At 34.6% G+C, this 13,780-nt stretch overlaps 2 protein-coding genes across 5 annotated transcripts; both read left to right on the top strand.

The window, feature by feature from the left end:
- The first annotated feature begins 80 nt into the window (after positions 1-80).
- On the top strand, positions 81-3,313 carry LOC140759172 (small ribosomal subunit protein uS13z/uS13y/uS13x). The gene is made up of 4 exons (XM_073095659.1): positions 81-208; positions 327-487; positions 673-861; positions 3,045-3,313. The coding sequence occupies exons 1-4, from the start codon at positions 206-208 to the stop codon at positions 3,148-3,150; spliced, it is 459 nt and encodes a 152-aa protein (XP_072951760.1). The 5' UTR covers positions 81-205; the 3' UTR covers positions 3,151-3,313.
- Positions 3,314-6,674: 3,361 nt separating this feature from the next.
- Positions 6,675-12,848, top strand: LOC140759458 (glutamate dehydrogenase 1, mitochondrial). 4 transcript variants are annotated; one of them, XM_073096026.1, is made up of 10 exons: positions 6,675-7,109; positions 8,695-8,846; positions 9,189-9,302; positions 9,810-10,031; positions 10,133-10,207; positions 10,423-10,539; positions 10,978-11,228; positions 11,512-11,587; positions 11,665-11,751; positions 12,323-12,848. In XM_073096026.1, the coding sequence occupies exons 2-10, from the start codon at positions 8,739-8,741 to the stop codon at positions 12,506-12,508; spliced, it is 1,236 nt and encodes a 411-aa protein (XP_072952127.1). In that variant the 5' UTR covers positions 6,675-7,109; positions 8,695-8,738; the 3' UTR covers positions 12,509-12,848. The 4 variants fall into 4 exon arrangements, with proteins under 4 accessions (XP_072952127.1, XP_072952130.1, XP_072952128.1 ...); XM_073096029.1 differs by lacking the exon at positions 6,675-7,109 and adding an exon at positions 8,337-8,577; XM_073096027.1 differs by lacking the exon at positions 6,675-7,109 and adding an exon at positions 8,337-8,586.
- Positions 12,849-13,780: the final 932 nt, after the last annotated feature.

Below are 13,780 nucleotides of genomic sequence, written 5' to 3'. Positions count from 1 at the left end.
AATATTGCGTAATAAGTCCACAATGTGAGGGGCGATATGCAAATATGTGAAAAGAGGAACAATTTCGCAACAAGTCCACTGTGAGGCGTTATTTGCAACAAAAGCCCAATAAATAATTGCGGGCCTGTTTTCTTCTCCCCTTCTCCCCGCGCCGTAGCTAGGGCTTAAGCGGCAGGACTCGAGAGGAGAAATCCTAGCCGCCGCCATGGTTACTTCTTCTTCTCTTCCTAATCCTGAACTCGATTTCCTCGATCAATCGAGCTTCTATTCTTCTCACTGGTTTTTTATTTGATTTCATCCTAATTGAGTCGATCTTTTTATTTTAGTCTTTGATCGCGAACGAGGATTTCCAGCACATTCTTCGTGTGCTGAACACGAATGTGGATGGGAAGCAGAAGATTATGTTTGCTCTCACCTCCATCAAGGGTATCGGCCGCCGCTTCGCCAACATCGTCTGCAAGAAGGCCGATGTCGACATGAACAAAAGGTCTAAATTTGGCTCCTTTCCCCTTGTTGTAATCCATTATAATGTGTACCAGTATTGATTTTTCTTACTCCGTTTGACTCTACTAATCGATTATAATGTGTGCAATTCTATGTTCTACAGTTCTAGTGTTTAATTTTGGAATTAAAAATGCTGTTTTTTCAAGTTTGTTTTCTTGTTATCTGTAGGGCTGGTGAGCTTTCGGCTGCTGAGCTTGAGAACCTCATGACCATCGTCGCTAATCCTCGCCAGTTCAAGATCCCAGATTGGTTCCTGAATAGGAAAAAGGACTACAAGGATGGTAGGTACTCTCAAGTTGTTTCAAATGCTTTGGACATGAAGCTGAGGGACGATCTCGAGCGGCTGAAGAAAATTAGGTTGGTGATTCGTAACATTTAAATTGGTTTTTGATTCTATTTATATGGTCTACAACCTTGTACTCTAGAAACACATAGATCCATTTCAATGAGGACTAACAAAATCTATTGCTGATTATGCTGACAAGTTTATTTGTTTTAGCTAGCTATCTTGGCAAATACTTTAATACCTCTCTAAAATTTATAATCCTAATCTAACAACTATAATAACTGGTTTTCGTACCCGGTAACCAATACTATATTATATAAAAAAAGAAGGATATATTAGTCAAGAAGAATAGATTATGTGTGCCTAACTTTCATCTTTTCTTCTATTAAGATTTCTCTCTCTTAGATATATTTAGGCATTGATTATATGAGAAATCACTTAATATTAGACAAATTATATTTAATTTTTAATATTTATAGGAGATAGATTTTAATCAATTTAAATTTGATTCTCTATCTTTGTCTGTTATCAAATTTTAATTTAAATCAATCTTAAACTAATGAAATAGAATTTAATTAAACTTAGTTAATTATAAAAAGATACGGATACCCTTATTCTTATATATATATATATATATATATATATATATATATATTACTCTCAGTTAAGGGTATATATGTCTTTTACCTAATAAATTAATAAGATAATATAATTTTTAAAAAATAACATGTAGAGTATACATATAAAAGGATATATACGTAAATAAAAAAAATTGGGGATCTATATGCAAAAGAACTCGTTAAATAGTGCAAACCTAGAAATTATAATATAGAAATAAGTTATGACGTGTTAAATCAGATACTTATTTTTGCATGTATATCCTTCTAAAATATCTTATTTGCACATATGTCCTTATATAGTTAATATTTTCATGTGTACCCTTCGAAAATATCTTTTTTTGCATATATACCTTTCTAAATTTAATATTTGCATGTATACTTTTCTAAAATATCTTATTTGCATATATATCCTTCTAAAGTTGATATTTGATTATACACCCTTCTAAAAATCTCTTATTTGTATATATATACCTTTCTAAGTCAGCGACTAGCGACTATTTAACGAGTTTTTTTGTTATATAAACCCTCAAATTACATATATATCTTTTTAAATTTTATATTTATGTGTATATCCTTCTTGTTATTTTTTGACAATTATATAATCTTAGTAATTTATCAGATAAAAGACATATATACCCTTAATTGAGAGTTATGCATATATATCAGAATAAAGGTACTGATGTTCTTTTTATAGTTAACTTGATAAAAGTTTAATTAAATTCTATCTACTTGATTGTCTTTTAATTACTTACACCTTAGTTTAAGTTTGATTTAAACTAAAATTTGATAATACATAAAGATAGAGAATCAAAATGTAATTGAAGTCTATGTCTAGTAGTAAGCGATATCAATCAAAGCATAAATTATATCTATCATATTTAATACCTAAAAGAGAGAAATTTTAATGAAAGAAAATAATGTGTAACTTAGGAGTTAGGTGTATGTAATCTAATCTTTTTGAATAATTTATATATCTTATTTTTAACATAATGTGGTGTTAGAACCGGTACTGAGTATGGAAACTAGCTATTATAGCCATTAGAGGATTGTTTTAGGATGGTATTGAAGTATTTGCCTTCTTGTACAGATATTTCATAGCAGTGATATCATACTAGATCTTTTCGATGTTATTCCTGTCCTTGTGATTTAACTTTCAGAGTTGTAACATCTCCGACACGTTTGTATATTTGCACTTAGAAGATGTTAGCCACTTTTTAACTACTGCAGACAGTTTTGTTAATAATGAGGAACTTATCAAAATGATATCCACGTTCTTTGCATCAGGCATACAGATTTCAATATTTCGTTCATTTGCTTATAATAATGAAGAACTATTATGTGGAACAGGAGATCCATGCCCTAACGTGTGTTCATGTCTAATAAGTAATAACCTTCTCTCTAACCATGAAGAATGTCAGTATATTGAGAACTCTGCACTCCCAAAACTAATTGCATGTGCTGAGTAAAATAATTACTTTGACACACTTCGAGTTCACCATTGGCATTTCTTTTTCTTCCTTTTGTCACTCAGCACTCTTTGAATTTTCAACTTAAACTTGCTTTGAATTGTTAATAATCAAAACCTCTGATTGCTTACAAGCTTGCTCTCTATTTGTCATTGTTTTTTGCTGCAGGAACCACCGCGGTTTGCGACACTATTGGGGTCTTCGCGTTCGCGGTCAGCACACAAAGACTACTGGCAGGAGGGGAAAGACTGTCGGTGTCTCAAAGAAGCGATGAGTTTAGCCTTCAGTATCTGCCTCATGCTAGCATTATATTGATTTTTTGTCTTCAAACTTTCAGTTCTAGTAGAGGGACTTTTCTTATTTTATGTTTTGTATCTCTTTACTAGATAATTTGTTTTTGAGTAAAAGTTCTCATAGCCTATGGAACCTTAACATTATTATGTGCTTTTCCTTTGGTTACACCTCTAAAAAGAATGGTGTTTGCAACCTCAACATTGGACCAGGGAGTCATTGATGTCATTCGTGGAGCAAAGTATTTCTATTCCTAGCCTTGGCCTTGGGCAGTTTACTTGGGTTATCAGCTATTTTCTTTTCTTGGATGCAGTTATATTTAATCCTCTTCTTTGTTGAATTGGATATCATTTAGGTAAGTGTTTGATTCTCGTCCCAATCAGGGACAAATTATGAGGCTTTTATAGTTTAATTATATATATTAGTATATAAAACAAAGTATATATAATTTCAAATACATATTTACTTATAATATAGTGCATATATTTAATACATAGCACACTATGGTTCATTATTAGTAATTAAAAAAATTAACAACAATTATTTAGTTTATGGATCTGATAAAATTGGCCTTAAAAGTGCCAATCAATGTTCAAGCATAGAAACTTAATTTACAATTGCAGTCTTCAGGTTTTAGCCTAATAGTTTAGTTTAATCATATTTATTCAACCTCTTTTGATTGGAGCCAAACTATGTACGAATCCGACTTAGATCAAGCCCTATTCAACCTCAGATAACTGCACTGCATTGGAGTTGGCCACACTCTTTATAGGCTCTCCAACTAAATGTTAAAAAATAATAATAATTGATTTCACTTTACCATCTTGAACTTGGCTTGATTCTCTATTCAGAGAGAATCTATTAGCATGGATAGTGCTCATGGGTGACTAATGCAAGGAGTATCTCCCATGACTTATTAGATCCTCATCATCCATTAAACTAACACCCATTAATGGCCATCCTAGTCCTTGGGCTATACTTTAATCCTCACTACCCTGACAATGTCAGTTGGATTACAACAATGCCAATTCCAATACCATTTCAGATACTTACAAGACCAGTCACAGCACACAACAAATTCTTACTCCCATCCTAATCATTTCGCATTATGATGTAGAAATGAAGACCTTGGTGGGCCACTGACAACAACATTTTATCCAAATGAGGACTAGAGATCTCTTGATGTCACTTGCATATATAAGTGAGTTGTGATGCTTCTTCCATGACAAAGGTAAAGAGAGGGCAATGGAGGGAGCCATCAAAGACTAATGTTTGGAATAAAAGCAGCACAGTAATGGGGTTGTTGGAATCCAAATTTGCCCATTTGGCTTCATGGTGGTGAAGGAAAAGGAATGTCACTCTGCTAAACTAGAGTATCTAGAGCAAGGAATATAATGAATTCTAAAACAGTCATCTTCAGCTTGTCAGCAAAAAAAGTAAGAAAGAATATAGTGAAATGTGGAAACTGCTTACTTGGATTGTCTGGGATAATTATATGGTTAATCTCTTCTTTTTTTCTTTGCCTCAAAAAAAATATAATACCATGAGTCAAATTTAACAGAGAATAAATAATATATCATTATTTTCGAAAATAAAAATTGAAATACCTCTCGCTATTGTTGTGAAGCTGTGTGAGACAATTAGCTCTTATTAGCTAAGGGAATCACTATAATTTTTTAAAAATATCCTTTTTGCAGCCGATAATGTGATAACCATCTAATATGATAGAAGCAAAACTATAATTTATATAAAGCTCTTATCTCATATTATGCTGTAAATATCTAATATAAAACCGACCCCAATTACGAAATCTCAAGATAATGTTCATTTGGCTGTTGACCAAATGTGTGAAAAGCAAGATCATATTCTTGAACAAAACTTTTCCTTTGGATGTTTTCCTTAGGGATATATTCTTCTCATTTGAAGATGAACAACTTTCTCAAGTGTGCCAACCAAGTTCAATTGGCAAAGTGATTGCTGCATATATGATACTAATCAATGACATTCTTTTAATAGCCAATAGGATAGTGGTTAATTCGTTAACGAGGCATATCTTATAAGTAATCTTGGATTCGAATCTTAATAACATCGGTTTAATTAGAACACTATTAAATTCTCACATTTCTCTAAAAGAAACTAACATTATTCTAATGGCAACAATCAAGTAGGCCAACTTCTTCTAAATTTCTTTATAAGATTCTTGCTCACTTTGCTTGATTCCCAAACGTAACTGATAGTGGAAAAGATTCACCAGGAGGTAACACTTCACAAAGGTGTTAACTTTTGGTCTATTTCATGGGTGTCCAAAATGTCACTCCAAGAGTTAATGTCTTCCATTGATGCATGTACCAGTAGCAATGGAAACAATCTTTAATAACTCTTTTCCAATATCCTACCTTGGTGGGAGTGCCGTGTATTGGCACTTGGTATTGGAAAACTATTCAGATTCCTTTGCAGCACTAAGTTCAACAATTTCTTATATTTAATAAATATTCTACAAATCAAACACAAAGAATAACGCACTAAAGCTGCATGCATGCCGAGATCATATTATCCTTGAAAAAGTTTGAAAGGTATATTGTGTTATAAGGTATAAAATTTACTGTTCCAGCTTAAGTTTTTCAGATAGAATGAGTTCAAATGGTAACATATCAAAGTTATCAAGTCCAATTCTTCTAAACTGTTCGTTTTCAAGGTCTATCAAAATACTAAGAGCTAGTTGGTGAGTTAATATTCAAATTCTACCATATTTATCTATCATATAAATATTTTAATAATATCACAAGATGATAAATACTATTGAGCTGGACTACTACCAAATGAAAAAGTGTATCATGGATCACAAATAAGGATGAAAACGGATGGGATGGTGCTCAACACATATCCGGATTCGTATTTTTAGTTCGGATGCAGGACGGATAGTAAAATTTAAAATCATATCTTAACTAAACGGATACGGATAATTACTATTTTAAATTATTATTAATTATCTCAAACTTAAAATATATCATTAAATTATATTATGTTAATTGTCAAAATTAATCACATTCAATTCAAAATAATCAGAATTAAAACAAAAAATAATATAAATAATAGAACAAGTTAATATAAAAATGTTTAGTAAAGAATAATAATATAAAGTTGTTTAAAATAGCAAAAATTTAAATAAATATAAAATACTAATAAAAAGATCAAAAAATTAAAAGTAAAATTTGTAGTTTGTTATTCATATACATCTAGATATATCATCTTATATCCTATCTTTTGGGGATATAATCTCGGATTTGGAGTCCTAATTATGTGTATTAATTTTATACACGAGATTAATCTGGAGGCCCACAGAATAACTAATTTAATTTATCTTTATATCTAAGTACACTAAGAAGTAGATACAAAGTATTAAAAAAAGGTTTGCAAAGAGAAAGCTTACAGTTACAGTCAAAGAGGCTTGCTCTGTTAAAAGCGACATTGGCAGCGTGCGGCTCGTGGCTGCTCTCCTCTTCCTGACCGATTCCTAGAAACGGAAACATTTATTAGCCATTTTCTACCCAATGGCGGAAGAAATTGGGCGTGGGACCGCCAAAGGAGCTCATCAAAATTGGATGGATTCCATCTCCCACTCTCTACTCTAATCTCTTATTCTTCTGCGTCGAAGGATCTCGTTAAGTAATTCTATTCTCTCCCCCACCACCTCTCCATTGCTAGGAATAATAAGCAGCAGCTCAAAGGTGAGTAGCGCCTAACCTGGATTCCTTCCGCTTTCTTCTCCTATAAAGAGCTCCTCCTCCTTCGCCTCCTCCCCTCGCGGTACTGGAGGATCGAGTGAGGTCATCTTTGTTTGCTTCGTCTGCCTCCTCTGGTTGCTGCTTTCTCCGATTAGGGCTCTTGATTTCAGTTTCAGATTTGGGATCTCGTTGCTGGAGGTTAATTTGCCGGCGTAAGGTAGGAACACGAAATTTAAATTTCACACCCTATAGTTTCTCGGATTTATGATTCACATTTTTTTTTTACATTTACATTTTGAGCCCAATATTTTCCAGTTTCACATTCTCCAATAAGTGCAGGGTAAATCAACAAATGGATCTTTTTTAATCTTGATTATGTCGTTCGGACTAAAAAGTCTTTTAATTTTTAAAATAGTAAAAATAAATTTCTATGCATATCTCTTACCAATAAATTCAGTTTCAAAAGTCAAATCGTACTATTACTAAAATCTAAGATTCTTTTTTCTACAAATAACCTCTCTTTTGTACTACATAAGAGGATATTTTATAAAATGAAATTTAATTTTAATAAAAAATATCCTGTCTTTGAAACCTTTCCGTCGAATTGAGTTGAGAAAACGAAGCTCAAAACCTAAAAAGTAGGGTGTGATTTGTAAATTTTAAAGGCTCAAAACCTTATCTTTATGATTGGAACAAATGCGGATAAAAGTTCTTGGATAGAATAAGCAGAGAGAGAAGTCAATTTTAAGGGCACTTCTAAAATTTTGGTAGTACTCTTCTCTCCAATATTGTTAATCATTTAATATTAGTAAGACCCTTCCCTTAATGCGCCGAACGCGCCTACCTAATCTTAGATTAAAATATAATTATATCTCGTCTTATCCCCTCAGCTGCTTGCTTCATTAGTGGACAATTCATATGAGATATTGCTCTTATCGATGTGCTCCCATTTCTTAATTGCCTTCTACTTGTCTTTTATTGGCCCAGCCACATGGGGCCCTTATCCTACTCGACAACTAAATTACTATTATAATAATATCTCTAGATTTGTTCCTATAGAAACGTATTATAGAGATTAGATCATAGGGGTAAAGAATCCTACTTCCACTTTGATCTATGTCACGCCTACGTGTAAAGGGTCAACTAATTATTATAGTATTTAATATCCTCGTCTTAGCTTTGTGTTTGGCATTTATATCGTTTTTGTTGCATTTTTATTTACTAGAAATTTATAGCCTACACAATTATATTCATTGATTGTGTGTGTTGGGTGGGAACTCATATGTGGAAGAATAAATCTCCATCAGAATTCTTATGCTCACATGAGAAATTTCAAAGTGATGCCTCTGGGTTAATAATCTTGCTTATATTGAAAAGCCTCCAAAAGAATGTGACATTATTCCACTTCTAAATGAGCCAAATTTGCAATTGGTATAAGATTGTTGAAATGTTGTCTTACTGTTTTATATTTCCGTTGGGTTAACGGTCGTGATCAGAGGACTTTTGGTTCAAATTTAGCCCTTCACCAAAGAAGGGCATCTTTTTGGTAGGCAAGCCTCACGTGGGGTGCCCAATGCCTCACCTTCTGTTATGCATACCTTTCAAGGTTCGACGGGTATTAAGCTCTGATTACAAAGCCCCTTAGTTTGATGGTCATTGACTGCTGACAAACACGGCAAGAAGTGGTAAAGCAAGTAGATGACCAAAGCCTACCACCTTGTTGGATATTTTTCGTTCTCTCTTGTGAACTTGTGGTTTGTATGTAGTATTCATGTATTGATCCTTTGCTCCTCGTTTGTTAGAGCCAATCCTTCCTCTGTCTCTCTGAGGGAATTCATCGAATAAGATGAATGCGTTAGCAGCAACAAGTAGGAACTTCAAGCAGGCAGCTAAGCTGCTGGGGCTGGACTCCAAGCTGGAGAAGAGTTTGCTGATCCCCTTCAGAGAGATCAAGGTAAGACTCCCAGACTCACTTGGTTGCTGGTTTTTCTCTGGAGTTGGTGTTTCTGTTCTTATTTGGTTTTGTTGATTTTTGAACCATTGGAGGAACTGCTAATCTCACTGAACGAAAGGTGTCTCCTTTTCAATCTTTAAGCCCCAAAAAAAAAATGTTTATCTTTATCTGAAATCCACTTGACATGCATGAGCTTGATCATGATTTAATCCTTCCTTGACATTTCTCTTTCCAATTTTTTAAAGGCTGATTTCTTGTTCTGCTAATCACGTAAAGTTCGTGGTGTAATAAAAAGAAGGTTCTTTATTGAGTCTGTAGTGACACATCTGAACGTTGTTGCAGGTCGAGTGCACGATTCCCAAAGATGATGGTACTTTAGCATCTTATGTCGGGTTTCGGGTGCAGCATGACAATGCCAGAGGCCCTATGAAGGGCGGAATCAGATACCATCCAGAGGTGTGCTTCTGAAGTGATTCACTGATTCGTTTACTTCTTTCCACCCAACTTGGTCGAATTTGTTCTGGATGGTCTTATGAGGTCCATTAGTGTTGTTGTCCTACTTACTTTTAGAGGTGCTAAGAATTCTCATATGAAGCCAATGTTACTGTCATACAATTACTTAGTATGATCTTCTAGGAAAAGAAATGGATGCTTAAGTGCTGCAATGATACCGTGAAAATGGCTGTTGATACTCATATTCTCTTTTATAAGAAAACAACAATAGAAAAGATAAATAAAGAGGGCTTCAAGTAAGGACTAGCATAAGCTTTCATGCAAACTTCAATCCTCTCTGCTTTCTAGCACTATAGCTGCTCCTATATCTCTAAATGAACGTTTCTTATTAAATTATTACCGATCTATGTAGATTCAAATTTATCAGCATTTTCAGATCAGGCACTGATTTATGGCTAGACAGACTATCGTAGTAAGGTATAAATTTGAGAATTTCTTTGGATGATGCAGGTTGACCCAGATGAGGTCAATGCATTGGCACAGCTTATGACCTGGAAGACAGCAGTGGCTAATATTCCATATGGAGGAGCGAAAGGTGGAATAGGGTGCAGCCCTGGAGAACTGAGTCTTTCTGAACTCGAGCGTCTTACTAGAGTTTTCACCCAAAAGATACATGATTTAATTGGCATTCATACTGATGTGCCAGCCCCTGACATGGGAACTAACTCTCAGGTTGCTCTACTTCTGATTTCTCATATCTATAAATTTGGTAATTATTGACTTGTGTAACGCAGCTTTTTTTAACATTATATTTCTTATGTGTGTGGAAGCAGACAATGGCTTGGATACTGGATGAATACTCAAAATTCCATGGCTATTCACCAGCAGTTGTGACAGGAAAACCTGTTGTAAGTACACATTATATGTGGAAATTATTACTGCCTTATATGAAAGTTTTCCACTGACATTAGAAATGGGTGAGTATTTTATGGTGATACAATCTCCTGGAACTGCCACCGAAAGCTAAACAACATATATACAAACTTGATTTCTCGTTGGCTGAGGACAGCTTGTCTAACGACCCAGTTGTCCATTAACAAATGTTTACTCTTTTCCAAAAAAGGATCTCGGCGGATCACTTGGTAGAGAGGCAGCTACCGGAAGAGGAGTTCTATTTGCAACAGAGGCGCTGCTTGCAGAGCATGGGAAAAGCATTGCAGGCCAACGGTTTGTCATACAGGTCAATAAACCTCTTAATTACATAGCTAGTTTATCATCTGGCAGGCCTTAGACAATCTAAATCCACACTGCATGGCACACGGTGAAGTTACTTAAGAGCAATACTATCTGTTGGATATCGAAGCTAAAAGTTCAAGTTAAGCAACCACAAAATTTTCATCCTTTCAGAAAAAAGTAAATTTCATGATGACATAAAACAGAAAAGTATCTTACTTATTGCTCACCTAAATGTATATATGCACAGAGGTTGCACTTGTAATGCTCTTTTCATTTATCCAACATTCTGTGGAAGCATATTATGCCCCATAACATATATGCCAAGTGAAATTCAGCCTCACTTATACAGACCTCCTTCCTTGAATGTTCAGATGAGTTTTCTCTTCTTTTTTTCTTGCTTAAGCTATTTAAATCAAATTACTTGTTTGATTCAACATTTCAGGGTTTCGGCAATGTTGGTTCTTGGGCAGCTCAGCTCATTAGCGAAGCTGGTGGAAAAGTTGTTGCTATTAGTGATGTCACAGGAGCTGTTAAGAACAGCAACGGTCTTGACATTCCTAAATTGCTTAAGCACACCTTAGAGAATCGTGGTGTCAAAGGCTTCAGTGGAGGAGAATCACTCGATCCAAAATCATTGCTAACTGAAGACTGTGACGTTCTTATCCCTGCAGCCCTGGGTGGTGTCATAAACAGGTTGGTTTCTTCAAATATATCTTTCTGTGCTTCAGTTCAAAAGTTTGACACTATAGAATTGGGTAATATAAGATCAATAGTTCTTGAAATTTTAAGGCTGCATAGTTACAAGTATGAGTTAGAATTGTTCTTTATCTTGTCATTGTCTTTTATATCTACTCAAAGCTGGCCGAGTCACTGTTATTTTCATTGCTTATTTTCCATCATTTTTCTAGCTTAACCTGCCAGACTGTTATCCGAAAAGGAAAACTCTGTTTACTTTATTTATATTGTGTTAATTAAGGGAAAATGCGAATGATATAAGGGCCAAATTCATTATTGAGGCAGCAAACCATCCAACTGACCCTGATGCCGATGAGGTTAGTGAAACTTCAGTTTAATCTATTTTGTTCTAAAATAAAATAGATACCTGCAAACTCACATACTCCCTTTTCAGATCTTATCAAAGAAAGGCGTTCTAATTCTGCCAGATATATTAGCAAATTCTGGTGGTGTTACTGTGAGTTACTTTGAGTGGGTTCAGGTTAGGCTGCTTCTCTCTCTTTTCTAATTGTTGAATTTTATTTCACCTCAATTGAGTTGATTACAATCAGGGAAAGTATGGTCAAAGTAATCATCAATAGCACTAATCAATAGCACTGTGTTGTCTAACTACCTGCCTAAAATCTGCATCACCGTTATGATAATTGACTTCTCTTTTCTTTCTTTCAATATAAAGTCAAGACGTCCTGTAAATGGATACTCTATAACTTTTTCCATAGGTGTCCGGCCTAGAGAAAAACAATCAAATATTTTGTGTTTGTCCTACGATTCAACATTAGTACAAGTTAAAGTGCAACTAAGAGGTTTATGACCTAATTTGTTTCAAATATCCAAGTTGCTGTACAACCATGTAGCTCCAATTGTCACTACTAGGCATTAGGTGCCTCAGTGCAAAGTGGTCCAATTTCTGCTTCTCATTCGTCTAATAGAACACTTATCTGCAGAAAATTAGCCAAGGGTATTTCAAGACTGAGCTGGAACCTCTTTTTTGGGCAATTGAGTAATGTTTCTATGGATTCTCATTTGAAATTATATACATTCTATGCTTGCAGAATATCCAGGGGTTCATGTGGGATGAAGAGAAGGTGAATGATGAGTTGAAGACATACATGACAAGAGGGTTCAAAGGTGTGAAGGAGATGTGCAAGACCCACAACTGTGACCTCCGCATGGGAGCCTTCACCCTCGGAGTCAACCGTGTAGCTCGAGCTACTGTCCTTAGAGGATGGGGAGCATAAGAGCCTCTCTCTCTCTTTTTTTCCTTTCTCCTCTTGCGGCAAAATTAATAATTTCCTGCTCTCCGGGAAGCAAGATTTGGGTGTTTGAAACTTGCTACAGATGCTAGAACTAATATGTAATAAGACTGGCTTCTGTTTGATGAATCATAAATGTCTTTCAGGAAATCAAATCTAATGTTTAATTTAGTCATAGAACTGAGCAAACTTTGAAGAAAGAAGTGGGTTTGCTACATTTGCAGGTGATTGTTACACTCTATTTCCAAGAAAATCTGCAAGATTATATGATATGGTTGATCATTAACAGTTAAATCAAAACTTTTTTCTCCTTTTCTCTTTACAATGCCTTATTTCAGAAATTGTTGCCTATGAAGTAGAGTCTTTTTACTATTCATTAAATTGCCTTTCCCTGGAAATTTATCTTACAATCTGCACACTATTTGTCTCTTATAATTTCTTAATGCAACCTAAGAAGACCTTAGTTTGATGGATCTTCTTGGCCTATTAAAGCAATCAGTGGTTCACTTCACATCAACAGAAGTATCGATTTTGAAGGATCTGATAGTGTTGTCATAGGATACAAGGAGACCCATATGCCAGCTACTTGAGACCTACCCACTATGGAGTGTTTCATTTTGCCAACTATGATGTGAACCATCCTTGTTACCATCTTAGCTATTGTGAAACTTAAGGACCACATGCTCAAGTAATTAAGTGCAACTAACCTAATAAAAGATGAATTGCTCTGAAGGATCTAACAACATTGATAGAACAAATGGTGGGTTGGATTTTTTTTTTATCTCTTTTCTTTTTCCCCTTAATCATATGTCGTAGGCTAATTATAAGTCAACTCCACCTAAGAAACAAATCACAATGGTCTCAGTCTATATGCATACAGTGGTCCAATAAAAAAATTATCAAATATATCAATCTTAGTAAAGAATTAAACTCATAACCTTCTATCATAAATCTTGACCATTGGGCTACAATCAGCTTGGTAATTTAGATTTTTTTATTTTTAATAGTAGTATAATTGATGTCTTCCATATAATAAGATTGTCTACAATTGGATGCTGGCAGCACTCAACCACAGACTGCCCAGTATCCTGAATGTGGAAAATCCCTACAATCTATCTCCCAGAGGATCTGCTACATTTATTGTTAATAACTTCTTAATATATAATAAGGCAAATCAAGAATATTATTAACCCAACCTTAGAAAGTTGGGAGGGTCACAAGTTCAAGTCCATCACAACTTAGCTCGACAAATAGTTA

This window comes from Typha angustifolia, chromosome 4 (genome assembly GCF_048772165.1).
Source record: "Typha angustifolia cultivar Huaian chromosome 4, ASM4877216v1, whole genome shotgun sequence".
Lineage (NCBI taxonomy): Eukaryota > Viridiplantae > Streptophyta > Magnoliopsida > Poales > Typhaceae > Typha > Typha angustifolia.
Note: the sequence above shows the minus strand (reverse complement) of the source record. Positions and strands in the feature narration are given on the sequence as shown.